Source organism: Melanotaenia boesemani, chromosome 1 (assembly GCF_017639745.1).
Source record: "Melanotaenia boesemani isolate fMelBoe1 chromosome 1, fMelBoe1.pri, whole genome shotgun sequence".
NCBI lineage: Eukaryota > Metazoa > Chordata > Actinopteri > Atheriniformes > Melanotaeniidae > Melanotaenia > Melanotaenia boesemani.
This window is the reverse complement of record NC_055682.1, coordinates 12,325,963-12,339,753: the sequence shown is the minus strand read 5'-3', so window position 1 is coordinate 12,339,753 and position 13,791 is coordinate 12,325,963. Positions and strand designations below refer to the sequence as shown.

General features: G+C 38.4%; 1 protein-coding gene across 1 annotated transcript in view; it reads left to right on the top strand.

Annotated features, from left to right (window-relative positions):
* uacab (uveal autoantigen with coiled-coil domains and ankyrin repeats b) overlaps positions 1-13,791 on the top strand; it is a 41,240-nt gene that overhangs the window by 15,878 nt on the left and 11,571 nt on the right. Inside the window, exons 2-7 of the mRNA XM_042009777.1 lie at positions 4,368-4,498; positions 9,924-10,012; positions 10,648-10,712; positions 12,374-12,431; positions 13,095-13,165; positions 13,497-13,603. Coding sequence (XP_041865711.1) covers positions 4,368-4,498; positions 9,924-10,012; positions 10,648-10,712; positions 12,374-12,431; positions 13,095-13,165; positions 13,497-13,603 — 521 coding nt within the window. The remainder of the gene's footprint in view (positions 1-4,367; positions 4,499-9,923; positions 10,013-10,647; positions 10,713-12,373; positions 12,432-13,094; positions 13,166-13,496; positions 13,604-13,791) is intronic.

The window sequence follows — 13,791 nt, the reverse complement described above, 5'->3', positions numbered from 1 at the left end:
CACGATCATTTACCGTGTTTGGAAAAACATGTATTTTTGTTGCACCAATTATAAAACTATGTGGCAACAATTTTTAGTGAGAAATTAAACTTTAAATTAGAATAGATGATAAATAATGCAAAAAATACATTTAGTTTTGAGAAGTTAATGTAAATTATGGGGCTACAAAATATGCTAAAATAAGAGCCATTCAGGAGCCAAAAGAGCCGAACATCCCATCACTATAGTTGTAATGGATGCTATCGTGGAGAGGGATGTCATGAGAAAGCCAAAATTGAAAAAAGAAAAAAAAAAAAAAAATTAATTCTGCAGTCAATATTTTCTTTGTTTTTTAAGTTTAATTTTATTAAGTGTAATTTATTTATTTTTATTTAGGAGCCTGCAACATGTCAGAACACTTAACTTTTTAAATATTAATGTCCACACTCTTTATTAATAAACATTAATATCTGATGGTAAGCCAGTGCAGGATCAGCCAGCAGCAGTTATGTACGTTTCATTTTCAGCCTGGTCATGAAACAGGCGATCATCTCCTGCTCTGAATGCAGGAGATGATCGCTCATCGATGATGATCGAATGCATGAGGAACAAGCCTCTTCTGAGTGCTTTTGGACGGGGGACTATACGCTCTTTCACATCAGTCTACAAAAGTCTCCGATATTACCAGAAAAAGTCCCTAAATTTGTCGCTAGTCGCTTTTTTTGAAAAAAAGTCACTAGAGGTGAGTTAAAACTCGCTAAATATAGTGACAAAGTTGCTAAGTTGGCAACACAACTAGCTGACTGTAAAAGGTGTGCGCCCTTGTTATTTTTAGGCAGCTTATTGAAGCATTCTCCCCCTAGTTGTTGGCAGACTACTGGTTGAGAATGTGTGTGATCAGACATGCATGCAGCAGAGCTCGCATTTTTAATGTAAATATCTTTGACGATCAGGTTCAGTTAATTGTGGCCACCAAAATCGTGATCACGATCAAAATCCAATTAATTGTGCAGCCCTAGTCAGTTACGCACGAAATTTGGTCCGTTTTCAGGGACCTTAGTTATCCGTCACTTGACACAGAAGACAGAGCAATACAACAGCTGACATGCGGCCAACAAAAAAACAAACCAGAGAAGAAGAATCATGAAGGGAACAGACAAGCAAAAAAGGAATGAAAATGAGGACAACTGTAGAAATTGCACAAGCTTTTGAAGAAACGCAAGTGTTTAGGTTGGTTGGGCAGTAGGAAACAACTTTATAGCGATGCATTACTGCTGCCAAACTGTCTGAATCTGATATTGGTTTGCGACAGTGGACACTGAACCTAGTACTGCCCACCAATGGAGGAATTGACTAAACAATCATGGCAATGCAAAAAACACATGGACGTATGAGGATGGCGACGTATGACGTTTAAAATGGTCGCTATTTACGTACGTACAGGAGCATAAATGGGCCTTAATGGGCTCAACACATGAGAGATGACGTCACTCCTTCTCCATTAATTTCCTATGGAATTCTGCGACGAGGCAAAAATTGCTGCCCTCATTGCTATTTAAGTACATAAGGGAGCATAAATGGGCCTTAAGAATAAAAACCATGACACCAAATAATTTGAGAGGCTGTTTTGAAGTATTTATGGTTTAAACCTTAAATGGTCATGTTGCAGTCAAATTATAGAAACACTTATAACAACTAGGACTGATCTATGTGTTATGTCATATTCACATGGCAAACCATACACCATCTTAAACTACAGACCACTTTGCAATGCCAGAGGGATCATTGCAATAATGGTCTCACTGGAGTAGGGCACTTAGTTTCACAGTGGGCTCTGCACTGATCGAACAAGAACCATTAACCATTATCTAAACTTTAGTCTTACTTTTAGGTCTTTACGTGTCTACTGTAGTTTTAAGATATGTTAAAAAACATTTTGAAGCAAAATGTCAAATGAAAATTTTACTACAACATTTTTTTTGCCATACAGACATACATCCAATTAAATAATGCTAAACTTTATCACACACACATAGTTTCAGTCTAAGAAAATAAATCGTTTAGATACGTTGCCTTTATACTGTTTTTATCCCCCCTTTCTTGCTCTGAAAAGACACAGCAAGCTGATTTATGTTTAGATCATTTAATTGATGTGAACAAAAAGAAAATGCTTAGCATTCCTGTAGAGCCTTACCCGGTAACAGTGTCAACAATGCACCGTCTGGACAAAACATTCCCATGACATGAATATAATTTATTTTACACAAAGTTGTTTTAAAGTCTTTATATTTGAAAGTATCAGTATGAGGAAGCTCTCCTTTACAATAACAAGTGAAGTCCTGCTTGCTAACAGGTCTATTATTAAAAAGCCCTCATGCACACACAAGCACACATGTGAGATGTTTACGTGACCAATGTATGTAATGGCAAGATGCCATTTTGGCTTCTTTGTCTCCATGCTAGGCTGAGCAGTTTTTGTAAGCTGACACCTACTTCTTCGTATGACATGTCATGTGGAGGCCTTTTTGCATGTTTGTGAATATCACCATTGCTCTGGAAACGCCAGTCTGGCAGTGGGCAGTAACCAGAGCCCACAAGGAGCTGATGCAGTGTGTAAATTAAACGAGTCCTCCATACCTTCTCCTTTTCTTGTATTTGCTGTCTCTGTGCATTTTTGTCTCTGATTGCTACCCTATAAAAATGAAAGTTGTGCTTTTGATCTTCTTGGTAATTGGTGGAGGTGGAGAGGCAGTAAAGATGGACCTGCAGTTTAAGACAGCACGTACTAAAGAGGCTGACATCTATAGTACCTTTGCTATTGCAAAGGTACTTTTTACCGTATCGCGTCCTTTGAGGGTGTTTGCCAAGACCACTTCAAATGTGCAAGCTATAATCCCCCTGTGACATTAATATTTTGACTTGGAGCAGGGAGCATGGTGGGGTGGGGGGTACACAGTGTAAGCAAGGTCTTTTTGGCTGGCCTTGTTTCATGCTGGCAGTGGTGAAAGACTCTAAAGCCATTACTCATTGTACTGGCATGTCCAGAATGTATTCTTAGCCCCTGTCTTCCTATCAGTCAGTACAGAAAGGTTGGAGGGTCAAAAAATAAAGAGGTAACCAGTCTACAGGGCTGTCTGCACTGCTGCTGTTTACCAGGGAGGGGTGATATTTTAAAACTGGGAGAGCTCACATATTTACCCCACTGAGCTGACTGACCTTGCCATTTGGTGGTGTGAAGAAGCTGGAGACCACTGATAGTGGAGAGAGGAAGCGAAGAGAGAAGACCTTGTGAGAAAGTAGCTTGCACCTTTTGCAGAGAAAACACAAAAGGAAAAGTTTGTAAACTTCAGAGGACTGAGTTAAGCTGGAGGCTTAAATTTCAAGGAGAGGGTACAGGGAACAACTCCTGCAGGAGGTGAGAGGAAGCCAGACTGAGCTGACTTTCCCCCAGAGGAGGAGTTGCAGTTGCCGGCCAGGGCAGGTCCCAGGGCTGGCAGGGCTGGCCCTACTGCTTCTCCACCTCCATTCCTTTCTCCTTTTATTCCTTCTCCTTCTCCCTTAACTTATCAACCAAACTGCTGTGCAGTGATGGACTTGCAGGCACAGCTCATGAGCAGCAAAGGAATGCTTAGAAAACAAATGAATTTCTCTGCATCTGGCAAGGAAGATTCTCGTGGTTGAACCTCCACTGCTTTATAGACTAATCCTTTTTTTTCATCCATTTTTGTTGCTCTCACTGGTTGAGTGCACCACAGACTGAGGAGATTTTTGTGGTACTTTTTTTGTGTTTTTTGTTTTTTGTTTATTGTTTCTTTTTTTTTTTTCAAGTTTTGCATTTGTAAATCGGAAAAGTGGCAACCTTTTCAGTAGCACGGTGCAAGGACCAGCTCCACTCACCCAAGATGAGCCGCTGGCTGAAATGCACCTCCATGCACTTTGTATGTATTCATCATCTGTAATTTTAATCTTAAGACCAAAAGGTCTTTATACACTTTGCATTACTTCACAGCTACAGTCCGTTATGTCAAAACTATGTTTTGTTTTGTGTTTTTTCCTTTTTTAAGGGGGGATTGCTTACGGGATAACTTGTGTTATTTATTGTCATTCTAGAAAATGAAAATAAATAAATTACACTGCTATAAATAAAAATAGACTTTCTGCATTTATTTGTTAGCCAAAAGTCCTGGAAACCTAGTAGGTTTTACTGTTTACCCTTTTAAGACCTGAGGTGCTTTCCATAAAAGGAAACAAATATTCTCACATGTTGAATCAAGCCTTAGTGGGTTGAACTAAGGGCACACTTGGTCAAAGATTTCCATCATCTAGTTGCTTTGGAGAAAACTGTCCATCATACCATTTGTCTAAGAGTTTCCTGTTCTCTCTGTCAGAACACAGACTGGAACAAGTATGATGATCGACTGATGAAGGCAGTGGAACGAGGCGAAGTGGACAAAGTTGCTTCCGTTCTCAGCAAGAAGGGCATCATCCCTACCAAACTTGATGTAGAAGGACGCTCTGCGTGAGTAAACACACGTGCTCATCAGTATGTTTATATGCAGAGTAAAGAGAATAAACATTTCTGAGTCACTCTTTCATAAAATGAATAGATAAATACAAATTTTAGTGAATTAAACATTTACAGAATATGGATTGGTCAAACTTTTGTTGGCTGATTACATTAATGTTGGTTTTCTTTGGACCCTTTACATCCAGCATTTCTGAGTATTTGCAAATCAAAAACTGCTCAGGACCAGGAATCCCAAACACTGTAGTGAGTGGTCACTCCACCACATTACATTCCAGACCCTGTTTCCCAGATAAAGCATCTTCACAAGGGAATTATCTTGCATTTAGCGCCCTCTTAAATACTTTTTACCTTTGACATCTTTGTGTCAGTGCCAAGTATCCCTGCTTGCACCCCAGAAAAGTTTTCATTCAGCTGTCTTGTAAATGACAGATGCTATAGTTTCATATTATTATGCCTCCATTTTTATATCCAGAAATTTCCCTTTTTGTGTCCAGCTGACTTGAGGTCAGTGTGGGACTTGGTATAAAGAATGTTTGTGGACACTGAAGTCTTGACCACATTGGCCAGAAGCTGTTTATATATTCCCAGCAGGAAATGACTCCCTTCAAATTCAGATCAGACCCACTATGGTGTTCAACACAAAGTTATACATTTAGGCACAGCTGCAGACCATTTTCAGGATCAGTTGTCATCTTGATGGACCATGTTTTATTCTTTATCCATTTTCATGGGGAAAGTGAGGTTTTCAGGATCTTTTTTTTTTATTTTTTTTATACACTACAGAACGTTTTATAGCAGTGGAGATAAAGAGAAAAGATGGAAAGAAACGGGTGTGTTGGGAGAAAATGTAGGTCAGATCTACTGAAATATGTTTAGGGAATTCTTTGATGTTACATCTTGACCATCCAAAACCACAGATGTTTCAAGTGTCTCATGCAAAGCTCGACCTTGTACCGATTAATGTTTATAGTGGCCCACCATTAAAATGCAATGCAATGTTTTTTAAAGTGAGTATTCTGTATTCCTCCTATATTTATCCAGATTCTTGCACCAGTATTCTGGGACTTCAGCCACCCTCGGTTTAATCCTCAATATATAAAGTGACGGATATCTGGCTAGTGCTTCATGTTTATTTTGACAAAGGCTTTGTGAAGCCATAAAACCACGGAGCATCATTAAATCCTAGAAGCAAAGCTGCAGAGTATTTTCAACAGTGTGTTTAATTCATCGGTGGCACCATTGCATAGCAGACTGAATAAAGAAAATTGTACAGACAACCCAATAAATGCCAGTTCTCATAATAAGGTGGTTGAATCTCAAACTTAAATCCAGAATTCAGAAAAAAACACAGACTCACTAGAACTACTTAACTATAAAATTAAGTAACAGTAACTGAATATTTCAGCAAAGAGAGCCTTCTTCTGCCAAGTCTACACAAAATGAGAAAAACCATAATCACTGCTCAGCAAGTCTCCATATAGTTCAGAAGGCCACACACAGACCACATGTGTCTATGGCATTTTGGGCTTTACAAAAGCTGACATGAGAACGTGGAATGGTTATTCCTTGTAATCATGGACCTCTGTTGGGAAACTAATTACAAACTGTTACCCCCAACGTATCATTTAATGTCCCCTGGATTAGCCTTTTTGTGTTCAGTTAATAAATGTAACTCTAGCTGTGCTATCTTGACTTCCAGCTGAGTAAACAGTTTGCATCTCTGCTGTGGTATTAGCTGGGTCCCTGTGAAGTAAGCCCACCCATCACTCCTTTGCATTATGCACTGTTGTGCAAGCTGACAAGGACCTAACAGAAACAAAAAAATAGTCGCACGATAACTCACTATTGGAGACAGTTAATTTGCTAGGCCACAAAACAAGCACTGAGAGGCCAAGCTCAGCAAACTGTGGCATCTAGGGAAAAATGTCTTCTTGTCTAGTAGCTGCTGGGACAAGCTCCAGCCCCCCTGCAACCCTGCACTGGATTAAGCAGGCATAGATGGATGGATGGATGGATGGATGGATGGAGAGAAAAAAGAAAAAGACAGCAGTTAGCTACCAATTAACTAAAACATTGTAGTAAGCCTATTTTTAAAATTTTACTGACATTATAATCAATCCCACTGGGGCATTAACAGCCCAACACATTTTTCAGCTTTTTAACACGTTTTATGTAACTACTATCTAAAACAAATAATTTGTTAATTTCAGATCTCTGAATTTGCTTCATTCAAACTTTAATCTTATTAAAGCAGTGGTATCCTGCTACCTTTATATTCTGAACTAATATTGGGTCACTGGCTGTATTGTAGGGAAAATTAAAGCAGAGTGTTAGTTTAAACGTTTAAACCTAAAGATTGTTTTCACAAACGCTGCAGAAGTGTTTTTTTTTTTTTCTGGGTTAGAAGAGGTTTAAAGCATGTTGACAGACATTAACTATCATTCAGCATCCCTACACTTCTGTTACTGACAACTTGACTAATTGCCTTTTGCCTCACTTGTGTTTTTGTGTGTAAAATGTAAATAACAGAATGCAACCACTCACACATTATCCAAACCCTGGATTTAATTAGCAAATTTACAAAAACACTACACTGAAGGCCCATTTATGCTTGACGCAGAAGACGGATATGCAGACTGACGGACAGTTTCATCTCTCTCCTGTGTCAGTTACATGCGTAATGTGGTCCGGTGTCAGGGAGCTTAGCTATCTGTCGCTTGATGCAGAAGACTGAGCTATACCACCAGAAATTGTGGGGGCAGCTTTGAGCTAACTCAACCAGCGAAAGGAAAAGACCAAAGAAGAAGAGGAACAGGAAGAAGATGATGCAGAACCCCGAATAAAAAAGCACCCGAAGAAGAAGAAGATGCAGACGATGAAGAAAAAGAATTTTAGAGAAACTGCTTCTTCTTTGTGGTTTTCTTTTTTTTCTTTTGGTGCATAGCTGTGCATTACCGCCACCAATTGGGGTCAGAGCACGGAAGTGAATTCTGAACTCGGCATTGCCTACTTGTGAATGAACTGACTTATTACCCATGGAAACGTAAAAGGTACATGGAAGTATGAGGGCGGCGACATATGACGAAACTGCCTGTCTTCTATGTATCCGTCCTCTGCGTTGACCGTTAATGTTGCACCTTTATTTTAACACTGCTTTAGTTGTTGTTTTTCTTACAGTTTGCTCATTTTGAATTTGATGCCTGCAGCACATTAATAAAATATATTTTGCATCAGTGCATTCAGTATCCAGTCTTGCACATGTTTATGGGCACTGTTGGTGCAGCGTAATATTTTTATATATAAAAACATTTTGGAACAATGGATGCCATGTTTGCATCTTTTTCAGGGAAGGACTTGTTTATTTTAGCAAGAGGGTGCCAAACCTCATTCTACATTACAACAGCATGATATTGTAATAAATGAGCTAAGGGGAGCTCGGCTCCCTTGAAAGCCAGAGAAGCTTCCCTAAAGACATTCAGCTGATTCTTTAAGGGGGAGCCCTAAAAATGGTGCACTTTCATGTTACATTTAATTTTTCAATAAGGTACTGATGTTTCTTAAAAGAAGAATGGCTCTAATTAAGAATAGCAATTAATGAAATATTTCAAACAATGCAGGTGATCCTTTCTGTTTCCTGCATAACCATGGACAGCAGCATTTATATGCTGTGAGTGTCCATACAACAAACACTTGACATGCTTCCTTTTGTGATTATTAAAAGAACTTTCAGTCCCTGTTTCTGGTTAAACAAGCAGCGGGTTTTTTTGGTAGTAACCATATATTTGACTGCACTATGTGCACTAATATATATGCACGTTTTTGTGACGTGCAGTCACAGTGCACACCCAAAAATAAGGCTCCCCAAAAGCCCTGGTGTAATTCGAGCCCTGTCACATTTTCTTCTTTTTTTCTCCTTTAAATAGATACTTCAAAGTTCAAATTGCACATATTAAAAAAAAAATTCTTAGTGTCAACATTTTTTTATATCTTTGCTCTATTAAACTAATGTACTCTTAGTTATTCTTAATTAGAAATAGGATCTAAATGATTTGCAAATCATTAGAGTTTTTAAAAAATTTATCCTCAGAGATGCACTTCATCATATATGGCTCAGCTACAAGCATACTCCATGGTTTACTCTTTCCTTTCCCTAAATAGCAGCCCTATCCTGTAAACTGTCAACCTGAGGGCTGCCCAAGAAGCAGCTGTGAAGATGAAATGACATATCTGAGTGTGCTCTCTTAGAAGCAGACCCATTAGTCTCCCAGAATTCATCTCGAAGCATGTTACTGGGGCCTCTGGGAGGGCAAGTGGTACATCTTCATGCAGGCAATTCATCTGGTCAGTATTAAACTTTGCTGATTAAAGTTGGGGGAATAATATGATGCAACGGTCCAATGAGGCAACAGTCAAAACAAAGGATTCTGATACTTATTATTCCCATTCATGAAAATTGTATCACTCTGGTTTAGTTTGCAGTTGTATATCTTTAAACTCTGTTCACATATATCCCTTGAATTGTTATTGAAAAATGCTTTGGTACATGAACTTGTCACTTGCATCAACCTAACTTGATTTGGCCTGGTCTGCTTCCTGTCTGCCGTTTGCCTCTGTGAGGTCACGGCCCTTCATGCTCCCCAGAGGACCACTGTCTCCTGGCCATCAACACTGCTTTTAATACCCACACAGTGTTGAGGTGACAGCCTAGCTGTCTCCTTGGCAGATACTTCAGGGTTAGTGTTTAAACGGGTTCGTGTGGCTTGAAGGGTGTCAGGCTGGGATTAGTTTACACACAAGAGCTTTCTGCAGCAGCTCTGACTACTAGCAGCAGATCTGCTGTGGGTTAAATTGAAGAAGGGAGGCCGGGGTGATTTCACTGCAAAGTGATGATTAGACATGTTGAACTAAGTAGACGCTTAACAAGGAAATATGTATACTTGGTGAAAATGAAACATTACTCATCTAGTCTTTGTTAAAGGACTTTTAATCATGTGTCATGGAAATTTACATTTTATTCTCATTCTAAAGATTTTATCAAGATTAAGTTCACATAAGCTTAAAAGTTGAATCCCACATTTTCAGCTGGTGCTGATCATCTGAAAACAAAAATGATGCAAAAAAAAATGTTTACTCATCATCTACTCGTGCATATATACAGCAGTGAAGCTTATACAGCAGAGTAGTGTTGTGTTGCTCTTGGTTGTCATGGAAGTTTATTTGCCTCAAGAATGCTGATCTCGCTGATAGATGAGCCAGGATTCCACCTCCAGTCCCTCTCTTATCCTTAAGTTTCACCCTCTCCCCTTTAAACCTGATCACTTTTTCATTTGCCCTTCTCAACCATGTGCTGTTTTCTCTTTACATTTCCATCTAGTTTTTCCTGTTTTGATTTTTATCCATTTCCTTTATTATCTAGGTTTCATTTGGCAGCAACGCGAGGACATCTGGACTGTCTCAACCTCATCCTGGGACACAACGTTGATGTCACAGCAAAAGATGCCACTGGTAAGTTGACAGTGGATGAACAGAGCAACCTGCAGCTGATTTTTGTTTAGTTGTGTTTCTGTTTTGACCATTCTCAGTGTATCCAGTATATAGACTCTATGCCAAAAAAACAATAACCTAAACAAATGGAGGAACACTATTATAGTTGGTGGTTCAGTTAGTCTGGGCCTTCAAGAAATCCTAATGAAGAGTTTGATTTATTTAAAAATCTTTGTAAAACTATAACAGATAATGCACACTGGGCTCATATAGTCATTTTCTTGATGTTTTTTAGATGACGGTAGGTTATTGAATGTTTCTTAAAGTAAAGGGAATTGGTATTCAACATCAAATGTAGCAAATTGTACAGCATCATATGTAGCGTATTTATGGGAATACAAGACAGTATTCACAGAAACACAAAATTCTGTTTGTTTTTTATGGAATCAATTGGAAAGCTACGTCTGCACAACACAGTTGATATCTAGCTGTGATTTTATCAGCTGATTAACATCTAAAGTCTTTGCCATTGTATTACTGTAAACTTACTGCCAACACAGCAGGTTACTCTTTCAATTTATTTACAAACCCTTATAATCACTTATAGAATAATAGCTTTTTAATAATTTTTAAAAGGTTTCTCTTATCTCTTTAAGGTAAAAATGCTCTCCATCTGGCTTCAAGGAATGGACATTCTCTGTGTGTGCAGAAACTCCTGCAGGTAAAGTGCATGTCTCCACACCATTTATATCGGAGTTCTACATGACAACATAATGTTATATCTTTGTTGTTTTTGTTGGGTTTTTTAGTCGCCTACATTGATGCATTGGGTATCTACACTACATGGCTCTGTATTTTTGTTCCACAAAGCAACCATCCAGTCACTGGTCAGTCAGAGCAGCTCCCCTTTTGCCCCCTTAAATAATTATTGCCGAATACCTCTTGCTGCTGAGCCAACTCCATATCAGTCAACAGTAGGGCCTGTTGAGTCACTGTGCCCCTCTGGGGATTTATGTGTTTACAATGAAAGGGCTATCGCTCCAATATTGTGCTCTCGTGGTGTTGTAGCCCTCCCACCGCCTCCATCTCTCACATGGCAATGATATAATGGAGGTCATGGCTGTCGGCAGGGGATTGTCAGTGGTGTTGACAAGCTTACCCTGCTACAAACCTTCCGTCCATTCTTGGTGCCGTCATCACGCCACACATAGCAACTTGATGCCAACAGGCTCTGCCTCCACTATCTCGCTCCGTCAGCCCTATCCCTCTAGGTGTAGGATATCCCCCCTCCATGTTACACCATCGGCTCCCCTTGCAGCTCTACCCTCCCCTCTTCCCTGTGCATTTGAGCATGCTGGTAATTTTTGCCCCTTGTTGCTAGAGAGAGTTGGGCTTTTATAGTGGGCGGGCAGAATTAGTTGGCAAGCTTACCCAGCAACATCAGGCCCCTGTTAGCATTGAGTGTTCAAGGCTTTCATAGCAGACCTTCATCACCAGAGCAGTGCAGTCACTGATGTCCACCCAGCTGAGAGAAAGTGTAGAAAAGTATATTAGCACAGCACCACTCTCCCGATATGACCTTCCTGATGTCACTTCTTCAATTTTACCTTAAACCACTTAGGATGAATAACTTTTTTATGTTGATATTTCCTTCTTTTTCACAATATTGAAACTTGCCAAAAGAAAAGAAAAAAAAACACTTTTTACACAAATATCTGCCATCTGCAAAGTAAATTGACATCAGTGAATCACAGAATGTTTCCTGTATTGGGCTAATTGTAAATTTTGTTGTGGTATAACTATACCATACTTGCTTTTTTTTGGGGTGGGGGGGGTTCAAGTCTCAGCTGGTGCATTTCAATGTGGAGTTAGCATGTTTTCCTGTCCATGCGTGGCTTCTCTCCATAAACTACAACTTCCTCTCTGTCTACAAACATGCAAGAGTGAGTGTGTTATCATGTATGGCTTTTATTTGGTCCTGTGATTCATTCATTTAATAATTTTTTGCTACATTTATACACATCACAGATTAAGGATTTTCTGTCAGTACTATCCAAATGTAGTTTGATTAAACTATATAGACTTATATTTTAATTTATAGTTTATAGAGTTTATAAAAACCGAATGGTTTTCTGAACCCTAAAAACCATCCATTGAAACCTTTTACTTTTCTGCTTTCAAAGAAACTCAGAACAAGTAATATGAAACATTTGAGAGGTTGAACTGTCTGCATTTCTAGTAAATTACTGGCTTTGTCTTCATGTTTATTAAAAATTTTTAAAAAGTCTTAAACTGCTGAGCTGTGCCGGTAAAGCTATGCATAGGTCACTCTAGGTCATCATCAGTCAGTAAATTAACAATCTGGTTTATAATATTTTATAGCACAACTGTCCAGTTGGAAACGTGGACCTACAAGGACGAACTGCTCTACATGATGCTGGTAAGAATCTGCCTCTCCAGTGCTGACCAGATTAGTCTGAGAGCCGAATCATCTCCAGCCTAATAGTTACTCAATATATATATATATATATATATACATATACATACATATATATATATGTGTGTGTGTGTGTGTGTGTGTGTGTGTGTGTGTGTGTGTGTGTGTGTGTGTGTGTGTGTATGTATGTATGTATGAATATATGTATGTATGAATATATGTATGTATGAATATATATATATATATATATATATATATATATATATGTGTATGAATGAATATATATATATATATGTATGAATGAATATATATATATATGTATGTATGAATATATATATATATATATGTATGTATGAATATATATATATATATATATATATATATGTATGTATGAATATATATATATATATATATGTATAAACTAAGAACTACATTTAATGCTGCAAATCACATTGTTCTCTGCTGTATCACCTATTTTTTCTCTTATTTTATTTTGCCTAATTTACTTCACTAAAAATAAAACCCCATATTATTCTACATTTTTAAACCTGGCTGAACATGACGGCCTGAACTGAGTGGATTAGTATATGTCTCTGAACGGTAAATGGAGTGAAATAATTGTTGTTGCCTTTTATTCTGTGTTTTTATTTGTTTTGTTTTCCACAGTAATGGCAGGCTGCTCCTCCAGTGTGAAACTTCTCTGTGACAGCGGGGCTTCTGTGAATGCCAGTGATTTTGTGAGAATTTTTTTTTATTTTATTTCACACATTGTGTTGATATAGCAGCCCCAGTTATTTTCTGTCATTTATTAAGTTGTCATTGTAGAAACAACAGTCATTCAGATTGTTCTGTAAATACTGTTGCCTTCTACAGCTCTGTTAAACCAACACGGAAGGATTTTCATTAAATATTAACCCTGTCTCTGCATGGATGAACACACTCTATACTTTGATTACTCTTGGTTTACTGTTGGCTTTAGAAATAATTCATTCCTTCTTAGGATTAGACTGTGTTTTCTTGTAGTGTGTGTGTGTGTGCAAATTTATGGGTTCTTGGCTTTTTCTGCAGGACGGCAGAACTCCTCTGATACTGGCTACCCAGATGTGTCATCCACACATTTGTCAGCTGCTGCTGGAACGAGGGGCTGACATTTCTGTCCGAGACAAACAAAACAAGTAAGAGGGAGAATTTGATTATATTGCCACACGTCATCTTCAATCATGTTGCTTATAGAAGTCAGCTTCTGGTAGGCTGCAGAGATTAATGCCAGTGGAGATTAAACTTTTTATGTAAACACTTATAAATCCAGGTCAAAAACATTTTTCTCATTATACATGAAATCTACATTGTATCTTTGAACTTA